The 13,555-nt window shown below is 35.4% G+C and overlaps 1 protein-coding gene and 1 pseudogene across 1 annotated transcript; one reads left to right on the forward strand and one right to left on the reverse strand.

Annotated features, from left to right (window-relative positions):
- Window positions 1-138: 138 nt before the first annotated feature.
- LOC140531439 (olfactory receptor 6C2-like) lies at window positions 139-1,107 on the forward strand. The gene has a single exon (XM_072650384.1). It carries the CDS (start codon window positions 169-171, stop codon window positions 1,105-1,107), a length of 939 nt encoding a protein of 312 aa, XP_072506485.1. The 5' UTR covers window positions 139-168.
- A 7,599-nt stretch (window positions 1,108-8,706) lies between these two features.
- Window positions 8,707-9,645, reverse strand: LOC140531441 (olfactory receptor 6C2-like; annotated as a pseudogene).
- Window positions 9,646-13,555: the final 3,910 nt, after the last annotated feature.

Raw genomic sequence — 13,555 nt, forward strand, 5'->3', positions numbered from 1 at the left:
GGAGAACAAAAGATTCCCAAGAGATATTGAAATGCTGGTAGAAAGAGACCCTGAAAGAGTAGAAGTTATTTGTTTCCTTTTTCCCATCAACTCCCCTCACTTCCCTCACTTTTGTGTCCAACCTTCTCCTCTTTCATATGCAGGTCCATCAGAATTCAGAAATAAGGGATGAGAAATCACACAGGGATAACATTATTTATCCTGCGAGGACTGACAGATGATCCAAAACTACAGGTTTTGCTTTTTCTATTTCTGTTTCTCAACTACATGTTGAGTATAATTGGGAACCTGACCATCATCACCCTCACATTGGTGGATCCTCATCTGAAAACACCCATGTATTTTTTTCTCCGAAACTTCTCCTTCTTAGAAGTCTCATTCACAACTTCCTGTATTCCCAGATACCTCTACAGCATATCATCTGGGGACAATACAATATCTTATAATGCCTGTGCCACACAACTCTTTTCTGTCATCTTTCTTGGAGCAGCAGAGTTCTTCCTTCTGGCCACCATGTCCTATGATCGCTATGTGGCCATCTGCAAACCTCTGCATTACACTACTATCATGAACAGCAAAGTCTGTAACCAGCTTCTGTTGAGTTCTTGGCTATTAGGGCTAATGATCATCCTCCCACCTCTTAGCCTGGGCCTCCAGTTGGACTTCTGTAACTCCAACATTATTGACCATTTTACCTGTGATGCATTTCCTGTGCTAGAGATTTCATGCACAGACACGCAGTTCATAGAGAAGATAGCTTTGATCGATGCAATATTGACACTCATCATCACCTTACTCTTTGTGATTTGGTCTTATTCCTCGATTGTCAGAACTATTCTGAAATTCCCTTCTGCCCAGCAAAGACAAAAGGCCTTTTCCACTTGTTCCTCCCACATGATTGTTGTTTCCATCTCTTATGGAAGTTGTATCTTCATGTACATAAAATCTTCTGCAAATGAAATGGTAGCTTTGAACAAGGTGGTGTCAGTTCTCATGACCTCTGTTGCCCCTGTGATGAACCCCTTTATTTACACTTTGAGGAATAAACAAGTCATACAAGCCTTTAAGGATTTAATTAAAAAGATTGCAATTTTTACAAAGCAGTAAGAAACTATGGACTCAAGAATGCCAAATGGTGAAGGAAAAGATCTATTATTCTATAACTTTGTCATTTTTCTTGCTTATTATCCTTTGCTAATATCAGTAAAGTTTAACTTTATCCTAATTCATTTTATCATGCAGGGAGTACCTCCCCTCCCCATTGCTGACAAATATCTCCCCTGCTCCCATTTTATTGGAATGTATGATGCTTTCTGATATCTCACTCACTTCACCTTTAGGTCCTGCTTCCCTGTATAGCTACTCCTCTCACCCACTGGCTCTCAGATAGATTGATGTGGTGGATAAAAGGCTGGACTTCAAGTCAGGAAATCCTAGATTCAAAATCTTCAGAAATTTATTATCTGTGGGTCCCTGCCAAATCACAGGATCATAGATTTAGAATACTAAGGGACCTTAGATGTCATATAATCTTTCCTTCTCATTGTATAGATAAGGAAGCAAATCAAGAATGTAAAATGACTTGCCCAAGGTCATCCAAAGTAATAAAGCACAGAAGTGGGATTTCAATCAAGGCCTCTGATTCCAAACCCAGTTTTCTTTTCCATTTCAATTCACTGCCTCTTTCTAAATCTGAAACCATGATCAAGCCAATTCCGCTATTACTACAGGAAAGAATTATGTCCATTTGTAGTTTTAGAGTTCCCCTCTCCACTCCTTTGATTTTCTATGTTAAAACATCCATCTGTGGCTTCCACTCCCCTACATGTGTTGTTTCTTTGCCTGTTAGAATGTAAGCTTTTTGAGATCAGGGTCTACCCCGTTTTGTATATTTTTTTTTGTATTTGTATCTCCACTTCTCAGCACAGTGTTTGGAATAGAGTAGGTTCTTAATAAATGTTTTTACATTCATTAATTCACTGGGAATGAATGTAGACTTTACATGGAGTTATACAGATTATATAGGGGGTATTGAAAGGGATCTCTCTTAATAGCAGTCCCAAATGTGTCTTTCTTCTGGAGGGCCATAACCACCAGCAAAATGGAGGTGTGTGGACTGAGTAACTAGTAATATTTCTTCCACTCTTAAGTTTGTGAAGTTACAAATCTATCATTCTATGCCTGTACCTGAAGGAACGTGGGATTATTTAGAAAATGAGACTTTATCTCTCTGTATATCTTAAGTACATTTCCTTTACTTGGGCAAAGTAGAGTGCACATGAGAATATCTTGCCTCTTGATACAGGTGTGCTTTCTGTGTGATAAAACAGAAGCCATCCTTTAAAAAAATAATATGTATTTAGCTGGTTTGTGCTTGCATGATAAACCTGGGGCCCCTTATCTTTTTCTGTAGAGGGAAAGAGTAGAATTATGAGGTGCCAGTAGAAAGCCTAGGATGATGAGGAGTAATGCAGCTAATCAAAAGTAATTGGATAAAATTATTCTGTTCATAAATAAAAAAATAAATGTAATTTTTAATATCTATGAAATCTTATGTCATATCTAATAAGCTGGCAAAGATAGTGAAGCAGTGTGAGGGGAATGTTGTGAAGACAGGCCCACTAATATTGATGGAACTATAAAATGGTCCAACATTTCAGTAAATAATTCTATGCTGCAAAAATTTAAACTGTTCACGAACTAGAAGCCATGGATATCTGTGCTGTGTATATACTCTGAGGGTGCAAAGCTACAGGGAGCAGTATTTATTCTGAGAAATTTTTCATCCCTCACAGGTTGCCTGTTTCCACAATGGAGAAACCAGCCTCTCCATGCCTTAATTTTACCCCTACCTCATATTCATGATAAACAATTTCATGTTGGGCTCTACTTTAAAGGACTCTCCCCCCTCCATTAATGATCCAGGAGATGTGGGGTGGAGTAGGAATTAAAAAGGTACCCAGAGTACAGACATGAATCAAGCAGGAAACAGGAAGTTTTATTCCTTCACTTATAGGACAATGCTAAGCAATAAAGAATTATGTAAACAGTTGAGACGTTACTATTGCAAGTCTCATTGGGTCATTTGTAGGAGGGTCTGTGCTTAGCTGTCTTATATTTCACTCTCACTGAGTAGAGCCTAATCAATGCCAAGAAGGTGATTCCTTTTCCTTCAGTCTCTCTGGAGGTGACTTTTTGTTGTAGCTGGTCTGCCACTAATGATGTTTCTGTAGCACCTGTGAAAAGAGCTACTATCTCACTGCTGGTACGCTCAGGAAAGGGGTGGTTTCCTTGCACTAGCTGTCTTTCATGATCTTTTAAGGGCTATACCCAAGAAAATGCAAAGAGGAGGCAACCTTGTCTCAGCCAGTGGATTCCTGTCTGTCTTGCCTCAAATGCAAGAGCATGTGACTTGTAGTAGCCTAGTGGATTAAAGAGGATCCCCCCCACCAATACTCAAATGTAGAGTTTTCTTTATACTTCAGGACCAGCAAGACAAAGACTTGAAGAATAGGGATTACTCTTTTAGAACATCCAGAGTTCTGTTCAGTAACCAAATTAACAGTATCCTCATGACAAATAGAAAGAAATCAGATATGTTTGGCTGCTCTGAAGTTGGAGATTTCCATCACGTATCAAAAAATACCAATAATAGATCATTCTGAGATGGTTAAAAAATGGCAAGAAAATAGGTGCAAAGTGTTACTGCTTTGAGGTTACATGACCAACAAGATAAAGAACTAATTATTTAATCCAGTTCACATTAACTCTACAAAAGATCCAAATTTCTCTGAAAAGAATAGGGTATCCAAGATATATAATTGACACATTTATTGGTGTATACAGATATGTGTATATATATATGTAAATATGTGTGTGTTTGTGCATCTGTATCAATATCTATATCATAAAATCATTTCCCAATAAATAAGTTGCCAAAAGATAAGAACAGATCTTAAAAAATTGTAACATATTAAAAATCACATGAAAGAATGCTCCAAAGGACTAGTAATAAGAGAAATGAAAATCAAAACAATGGTAAGGTTTTATTTCACATCCTGCAAATTAGCAAAGATGACAAAAGATGGTGATAGTCAATGTAGGAGAAATTGTTCAAAGATGCGTACACTGATGTATTCTCGGTGGGACTGGGAATCAGTACGTCTATTTTGGAAAGCAATTCTGGGATTAGGCAAATAAAGTGATTAAAATGTCCTTACCCTTTGACTTATATACCAAGGACTTAATTGAAAGAAGAAAGTGCCCATATACAGCAAAATATTTATAACAGTACTCTTTGTGAGCAAAGAATTGGACACAAAATAAATGTCCATTAACTGGAGAATGATAAAACCAGTTGTGGTGTAATGGAATATTACTGTGCTACAAAAAATAATGAATGTGATCAATACAAGGAATCTACATGAACTGATGCAGAAGGAAGTAAGTAGAAACAAGAAAATGTATACAATGACTACAACAATGTAACAGCTACAGAAAATGAATGTTTCAAAATGATTAAGAAATATGAGAAGACACTTCCACTCCATCCACTTATAGAAGTGAGAGGTATGTAAATGTCTTATATTGCACTTATTTTCAGACTTTTTGATATATTGATTAGTTACACTATTTTTTCTCTTCTCTTTCTCATCTTTTAAAATACTATTTGTAATATGGTGTAGCTCTCTGGGAAGGATAAAAGAAAAACATATATGAGCTATTATCACTATTTTTGAAATTGTCCAACTTCAGAGAAACCAAAGATATCTGATATCTTCCTTTTTTTCCAGGACGTTGTTCTGATTAATTATTGAGGACATTGTTAATTGGTTACTGAGTGGAACTCTTGCTAGTTGCTTTTAAAACAATTGAAAAGTCAAATACAAAATATTAAGAGTAACAGAATTATAGAGCTAAAAGGAACCTTACACACCATCCTATCCAGTTCTCATCTTGAGGGGAGGAAATGAAGGACCAGAACCTCTCTCTCTCTTTCTCTCCCCTCCCCCTTTTTGGCTTATTACCTTAATTAGAACCATCAAAATGCTGAAAAATGGAAACCAAACCAAAACAAAATCCCCAAAGGCAAACTTAATGGAATATATCTGTATCCCAGGATTTAAAAGGTGAGGGAGGAAATAAATATTCATATTGCTTCTTAGCTTTACAGATTTATCTCACTAGACCCTCACAAGAAGCCTGCTAAATGCTATTACTAGTCCCATTTTGGAGTTGAGGAAACTGAAACTGAAAGAGGTTAAATAACTTGACTGTGTCACACAACTAGTAATTGTCTGAGGCTAATGACTCCCTAACTCCAGTCCCAGCACCCTATCCACTGAACTACTAAACTTCGGGCATTTTCTCTTCTAAACCTTCAACTATTTCTGTTCAGAAAGTACTTCCCAGAAAGTGATATCTGAGAAAGACATTAGGTATTTTTTTTTTTAACTTTAGATGGCCCTTCCTGTGACATCTCAAAGAAGGTCACAAATAATGAGGAATAAACTCTTACAGTTTATTATATATATTCTGAAAGCCTTTTAGATAGAACTAAATAAATTATCTCTCATTCCTGGAGTGTTGTCCTTACTTAGCTCTGCCTCTTTAGAATCTCTGGCTTTCTTCAAGATTCCTCAAATGCAATGTTTTTCAGGAAGACTTTCCTATTCTTTTCATATTCTAGAACCTTCCTTTCTATGGTTATCTTCCTTCTATTCCACATATATCTGATATGTACCCATTTATTTACATATTGTCTCATTAGAATAGGAAGTAGAGCTTGAGGGTAAGGATTGTTTTCTGCTTTTTTTTTTAATCCTCAGCACTTAGAACAGTGTTTGGCACCTAGTCAATGCTTTCCAGGTCAACATGAACTTATTAAACATCTACAATGTGCCAGGCACTATAGCTGAATGGAGGATGAGGCCCCAGGAGTCAGAGGTGAAGAGGAAGAGCAGTCTAGGCAAAGATGCCGGTTTGTGCTAAGATATGAGGTTGGAAGATAGAATGGCATAGATACAGTACAGGTAGAAGTCTAGTCTGGCGGCCTTGATGGAGAAAATTGTGTCTCTCTATTATTGTTAACGCAAACAACACATTTTTCTTTTTAGCATGTAAAGTCCTTCATCTTCTGGCTGTAGTCTACTTTTTTTAGCAAGATTATACATGATTCATCTTCATTTACTCAATGTTCCAGCCAGACTAGACTTCTACCTGTACTGTATCTATGCCATTCTATCTTCCAACCTCATATCTTAGCACAAACCGGCATCTTTGCCTAGACTGCTCTTCCTCTTCACCTCTGACTCCTGGGGCCTCATCCTCCATTCAGCTATAGTGCCATCTTCAGTTATAGTGCTACTGCCCTACAAAACACTTCTTTTGATTCCCTTCTTTGTTAGTACTCTCTCCATAATTGTTTTTGTTGTTGAGTCACTTCGTACTCTTTGTGACCCCATTTTTGCCTTTCTTGGTAAAGACACTAGAGTGATTTGCCATTTTTTTCTCTAGCTCATTTTATAGATGAGTAAGGGGAGAAAGGAGAAAGGGTAAAGTGACTTGCCCAGAGTCACACAGCTAGTAAATATGTGAGGCTGCATCTTAACTCAGCAAGATGAATCTTCTTGATTCTAAGCTGAGTGCTCTATCCATTGTGCCACCCACCTGCTCCTTCCCCATAATTACATTATATTTATTTTGTTTTTCTGTGTATATGTTGTTTCTCCATGTAGAATGTAAGCATCTTGAGGAGAACAGGTACTGTTTCATTTTTGTTTTTGCATTCCCTAAGCCTCTTGAAGTGTCTGGCATCTTTACTTGCTTAAGAAATGGCTGAGTTCAAAAAATGCTTACTGATGGATTGAATGGTGAATTGAATTTTCTGCAGAGATCTAGTTTAGCGACACCCACAAATTTTGGGATTGTTTTCTATTCATCATTTTAAAAAAACATAATGATTTTTGTTTATTTAGGAAGTAATCAGGTCTTTACTGTTTACATTCGTTAAATTTAATATTTTTATTGGATTTTGGTATACAATGTTAATATTTATTATTTTTTACTTTTCACATGAATAATTTCTTTAATTGATCAATTTTTCTAAATGGTACTCAGTAATAGGTATCATCTTTGATATTCTTATTCAGAAAACAACACAACTTTTAAAATTATTTTTTATTTGGTTCTATTTTCTTTCTCATTATTTTTCAATTAGATTTATTTGACTCTCAAAGAAAAAATATTAAAGTCTACAATTATTGTCTTGCAGTCTATATCTTTTTCCATTCAGTTAATTTTTTATGAGAGTATCATTTAGTATATCTGCATTTAATAAAATTATTTATGATGCCTTAAAACATAATATAGTTTTCTTATTTATGATCTTGACCTTGTAAATTTTTATTGTTATCTATTCTGAAATCATATGTGTAACTGCAGAAAGTATGGAATTGCACCATTTGGAGAAAATGTTTTTCTAATTCCTCATTTTCATCATAATTTTTTTGTTCTTTGCATGCAGCAAATTGCTGGATTTTTGTTTTCTTATGCATTTTTCTCATTATCTTTCATTTCATTGGTGTATTTAATCCACTCACATATAAAATTATCTGGTTTCTGTTTTCCTCAATACAATATTTGAGTATTAAGTCCATATCCCCTTTATTTTTGTTTTCTTTAGGTTAGAATTTGCTTTTATTCTCCTGAGACATTGATTAAATACCAGTGGTTATTTATTTTCTCTGATTGAGTAGAGCTCAATGATTTGTTTTTCCAGAATCAGTTCCTGTGTGCTACTATTTTCATTTAACCTTTCCCAGATTCTGAATGTCCTGTGTTCTTACCTGTTGATGACAGCCCTTAATTATATGTCTTTCCTCCCACTAATCAATGACATTCCACAACATGTATTACAATATGAAGCATTATTATGTACAAAGCGCTATGTTGAAGATGAATAATACCTAGCCCCGATCCCCAGTAGTTCCCCATCAAGATCAGAGAAAAAGGCAGAAATAGAAATAACTTTTAATACCAACTAGAACAAATAAGTCCTTAAATGCACAGTAGAGCTACAACTGCAGTGTTATAAAAGATCTGAAGACAGGCATCTTCAATTTTGTTAGGGATCAGTGATCATTTTAGAAAATCATGTTGGTGTCCTTCATAGACAGGAAATTGGTCAGATATGATCAGACAATAAGAATAAAGAGCCTATATAAAGAGAATAAGCAAGGAAGAAAAATAAGGAGAGCTAAGAAATATAGGCAAGAGGTTTGAGTATGAGCAATAAGAGTGGAGCTTTTTGAAGGAGATGACTTCTAAAGTCCCTTTAAGCTAGTACAATGAATTACTTTCTGACTGTCTCATGTAAGAATTCCTTAGATATGATCATGGTAGGGTGAGAGAATTTATTTCAGTGCTTGCAGGTGGGGGGATGGTAATTTTGCAGGTGGGAGTAGTTAGGGAGGTATTATATCACTTCAGAAACTGACAAACAATGGGAGAAAGGAGGAAAAAAGTTATTGGGTGGTGGATCAATTCTCAATAAAAGAGAAAGGAAATATGAGAAGGTTACAGTGATTGGAGGGTAGGTAAAGGATGAAATAGCAAGGGACATCAAAAAGGGTAATGGAATTCAGGACAGATAGGTAAAAGTTATTCCATTTTGTCTTATCATTGGTTTTGATTTTTATTAGTTTATTATTGCTTTGAGAGGAAGAAAATCTTTTTGGCTGAGTCCTTAAAAGCTTGTATCACTTGCTTGTTTCTTAGGGCATAAATTAAGGGATTCAAAACAGGGGCAACTGAAGTTGCGAGCACTGACACCACCTTATTGAAAGCCACTCCTTCTTTTGCAGACGGTTTGATATAAATGAAGATGCAGCTGCCCTAGGTGATGGAGATAACAATGATGTGGGAGGAACAAGTGGAAAAGGCCTTTTTCCTTTGTTGAGCTGAGGGGAATCTGAGAACTGTCCTGATAATGTGTGCATAGGACAGAAACACTAAGAATAAGGTGACAATGAGGGTTAGCACAGCAAAGATTATAACCATCTTCTCTATGAATTGTATGTCTGAGCATGCAATCTTTATCAAGGGAAATGCATCACAGCCAAAATGATCAATAACATTGGAGTCACAGAACTCCATCTGGAGGCCCAGGCTAATTGGTGGGAGGATGATCATAAGCCCAGCCAGCCAAGAACCCAGGAGGAACTGGTTACAGACTTTGTTGTTCATGATGGTTGTGTAGTGTAGAGGTTTGCAGATGGCCACATAACGATCATAGGACATGGTGGCCAGAAGAAAAAATTCTGTTGCCCCAAGAAGGATGACAAAAAATATTTGGGCAAAGCATGCATTATAGGTAATGGTATTGTCCCCAGTTGACAAGCTGTGGAGATATCTGGGAATATAGGCAGTTGTGAATGCCACTTCTAAAAAGGAAAAGTTTCGGAGGAAGAAATACATGGGTGTCTTAAGTTGTGCGTCCATCAATGTGAGGGTGATGATGATCAGGTTCCCAATTATAGTCAAAACATATGTGATAAAGAGAAAGATAAAAATCAAAATCTTTAACTGTGAATCATTGGTTAGTCCTTGAAGGATAAATAATATTATCTCTGTATGGTTTCTCATCCCTGATTTCTGAAGCATCTGTGTGTAAAAGAAGAGAGAGATTATATCTGAGGAGAAGGATAACAAAATGCATTAGCCCTGTTAATCGGAGGGAAAAGCCATAGAAGTTATCACAGGACCTTCATTTCAGTTTATACAAAATTCTGTCACTGATATGTGGACTTGAGCATCTCTCAGCTACAAATTAGGGAGAATAAACAGTGGGTATGTTTAAAGATTATTGTTATGTTATTTTAACAATGTTCTGTCTTACTGTTGTCTACATTCTGTATCTGTATCCATTCGTTCCATATCTCTTTATAGATAACATCGTTTGCATCCCAATCTTCTTAGAAATCTTATTAATTTTCATTCAAAGTTTAACCATTGAATACTTAAATAATCCTTTGTTAGGAAAAGGAATTGAACAGATGAGAAATGAACTACCCAAGAAAAGTCCCCAAGACCAGATGGATTTACAAGGAAATCCTTCCAAACATTGAAAGAACAATTAGTTCCACTACATAACTATTTAGAAAAAATAGGCCAAGAAGGAGTCCTAACAAATTCCTTCTATGACACAAATATGGATTTTATGCCTACATCTGGAAAAGCAAAAATATAAAGAAAACTATAGACCAATTTCTCTAATGAATATTGATGCAAAAATGTTAAATAAAATACTAGCAAAGAGAATTCAGCAATAAATCAGAAAAATTCTATATTATGATCAGGTGGGATTTATACCAGGAATGCAGGGTTAGTTCAATATTAGTTAAACTATCATCATAATTGATCAGATCAGTAGAAAAAAAGAACACAAATCACATGATTATCTCAATAGATGCAAAAAAAGATTTTGACAAAATACAATATCCATTCCTACAAAAGCACTAGAAGGTTTAGGAATAAATGGAGCTCTCCTTAGAATGATAAGTAGTATATAGATAAAACCATTATCAAATATTATCTGTAGTGGGGATAAACTAGAAACTTTCCCAAAAATTAGTTAAATAATGGACAACTTTGGAAAAGTTTCAGGATATGCAATAAGCCCACATAAATCACTGGCATTTCTATGTATTCCCAATGTATTCCAGCAGCAAAAGAAAGTAAGAAAAATTCCATTTAAAATAATTGCAAACAACATAAAGTGCTTGGAAGTCTACCTACCAAGAGAAATCCAGGAAGTATGTTAACACAATTGCAACACAGTTTTCACACAAATAGAGCTCTAAACAATTGAAGAAATAGAAACTTTTCATGGGTAGATCAAGTCAATATAATTAAAATGACAATTCTCCCTAAATAAATTTATTTAATACTATGTGAATTCTATATAAATGGGAAATTCAATGCTATATGAATCAAACTTTTAAAGAATTATTTTTACAGAGTTAGAAAAAATAATAAAGTTCATCTGGAAGAATGAACTGGCAAGAATTTCAAGGGGACTAATTAAAAAATACGAAGGAAGACTGACTAGCAGTACTATGTTTCAAAGTACATTACAAAATGATAATCATCAAAACAATCTGGTGCTGGCTTACAAATAGAGTAGTGGGTCAGTGGAATAGATTGTGCACACAGCACACAGTAACAAGTGAATATAGCAACTTAGCATTTGACAAATTCAAAGACCCAAAATTTTCGGCAAGAGCTCACTATTTGACAAAAATGGCTGGGAAGACTGGAAAGCAGTTTAGCAAAAACAAGACCAAAATCTCATACTGTTTACCAAGATAAGGTCAAAATGAGTACTTGATTTAGAAGTAAATGGTGATATTATGAGCAAATTGTGAGGATATAGAAAATTTTACCTGTAAGATCCATAGTTAAGGGAAAAAACTATATAACCAAAATATAATGATGATCATGGATAATATGGATAATTTTGATTACATGAAGTTAAAAAAGGTTTTGCTCAAATAAAACTAATGAAGCCAAGACTAGAAAGAAAATGGAAAACTGGGGAAGTCTTTTTGCAGCAAGTTTTTCTGATAAAGGTCTCATTTGTAAAAATTTAGGAAACTGAGTCATATTTATGAAAATAAGAGCCATTTCTTAATTGATGAATTGTTGAAAGACATGAACAGTTTTCAGAGGAAGAAATCAAAGCTATATGTAGTGAAAAAATATTCTAAATTACTATTGATTAGAGATATGCAGACTAAAACTATTCTGAAGTACCCTCTTATGCCTATCAGATTGGCTAATATGACAGAAAGGAAAATGACAAACATTGGAGGCAATGTGATGAAATTCGGACACTAATGCATTGTTGATGACACTATGAAGTGGCCCAACCACTCAGCAGAACAATTTGGAACTGTGCCTACTGGGCTTTAAAACTGTCCATACCACTACCAGGTCTGTTTCCCAAAGAAATTAAAGAAAAAGGAGAAGGACTTATATGCACAAAAATATTTGTAGTGACTCTTTTTATGGTAGCAAAGAATTGGAAATTGAAGGGATGTTTATCAATTGAGGAAAGACTGAACAAGTTGTGCTGTGTGATTGTGATGGAATACTGTTGTGCTATAAGTAATAATGAGCAGAATGGTTTCAGAAAAACCTGAGAAGACATATATGGACTAATGTAAATTGAAGTGAGCAGAACCTGGAGAACATTGTACATACTAACAGCAATGTTGCAATGATGATCAACTGTGACAGACTTAGCTACTCTAATGAAAACCATGATAAAAAAAAAAACTCCAAAGGATTTGTGATGAAAAAATACTATCCATCATCAAGGAAAAAAGTTATGAACTCTTGAGTCCAGATAGAAGTATACATTTTTTACTTTACTTTTCTTGTTTGTTTTTTTTTTTTTTTTTGCAACATGGGTAGTAGAAATATGATCTGCATGATTTCATTGCATATTATAATAAAAGCATTTTCCCACTCCCTTACACTTTCCCCATCACAGTGGTTCACAAGACCTGACTACCAACACACAAACTTTATTCTGTGTTCCCGACTTCCTACTCCATTACTCCTCTCCTCTTCATACCTTCTCAACTCTACTCCCCTCATGCTCAATGTCCTCAAGATAAACCTGCCCCTTCTGCTGTACTATTTGTAATATCTGCTCCATATAACACATTTGCTTTCATCTTGAACCTTTTTTATTTCACTATCATCTGACTCTTATTGAGACTTGGCTCTTATATTTTTTTAATATAATAGCACCCAGCTTGCTACACTGTTCAATGTCAATTATACTTTCAGGTACAGCTCTGATGTCTATTGATAGAATTTACTCACCAGGAAACTCCCTGACTCATGGTCAGAGATTTGAAATACTCCTTCTTCTTAATCACCATTTTCCAAACTCTCTCTATACTGTCATCACTTACCAACTTATCCTTTGAGGTTCATGCTGTTTAAATTTATCACCCAATTCAGACATTGGTGGTCATGTTCAGTTGATACCCAGAGCATGAACCTTCCTTCCTCAATGAGTTCAGTAGTTGGATTAGAGCTTTTCTCTCTCCAGCAACTGCTGTCCTCACACTCAGGGATTTCAACATATATATTGATGTTATCTCAAATATCATAGCTTCCCAGTCCCTCAATCTACGTAATTACCATGATTTATTCCTCTACTCTGTCTTAGTCACTCATAGTGATGATCATTAATGATCTTGTCATTAGCCAATTCAGTTCCATGTTTATAAACTCTAAAATTTTTTATTGGTTCATAATAATTCCATTTCCCTACATGTTATGATCCCTCACCCCATTCTTCATCTGCATCATGACCTCCAATTTTTCCATCTCTCAATTCTTTAGCAGATCATCACTCCTATTGTGATTGTTTTAACTTTCAAAACCTTTCAGAGTCAACTTGCCTCTTCCAAGAGCTCCCTCTTCTCCCTTTCTGTAATGTAGCCACAGACGTCTTCATTTATTATTTTCTCTTTTA

Source organism: Notamacropus eugenii, chromosome 3 (assembly GCF_028372415.1).
Source record: "Notamacropus eugenii isolate mMacEug1 chromosome 3, mMacEug1.pri_v2, whole genome shotgun sequence".
Classification (NCBI taxonomy): Eukaryota; Metazoa; Chordata; class Mammalia; order Diprotodontia; family Macropodidae; genus Notamacropus; species Notamacropus eugenii.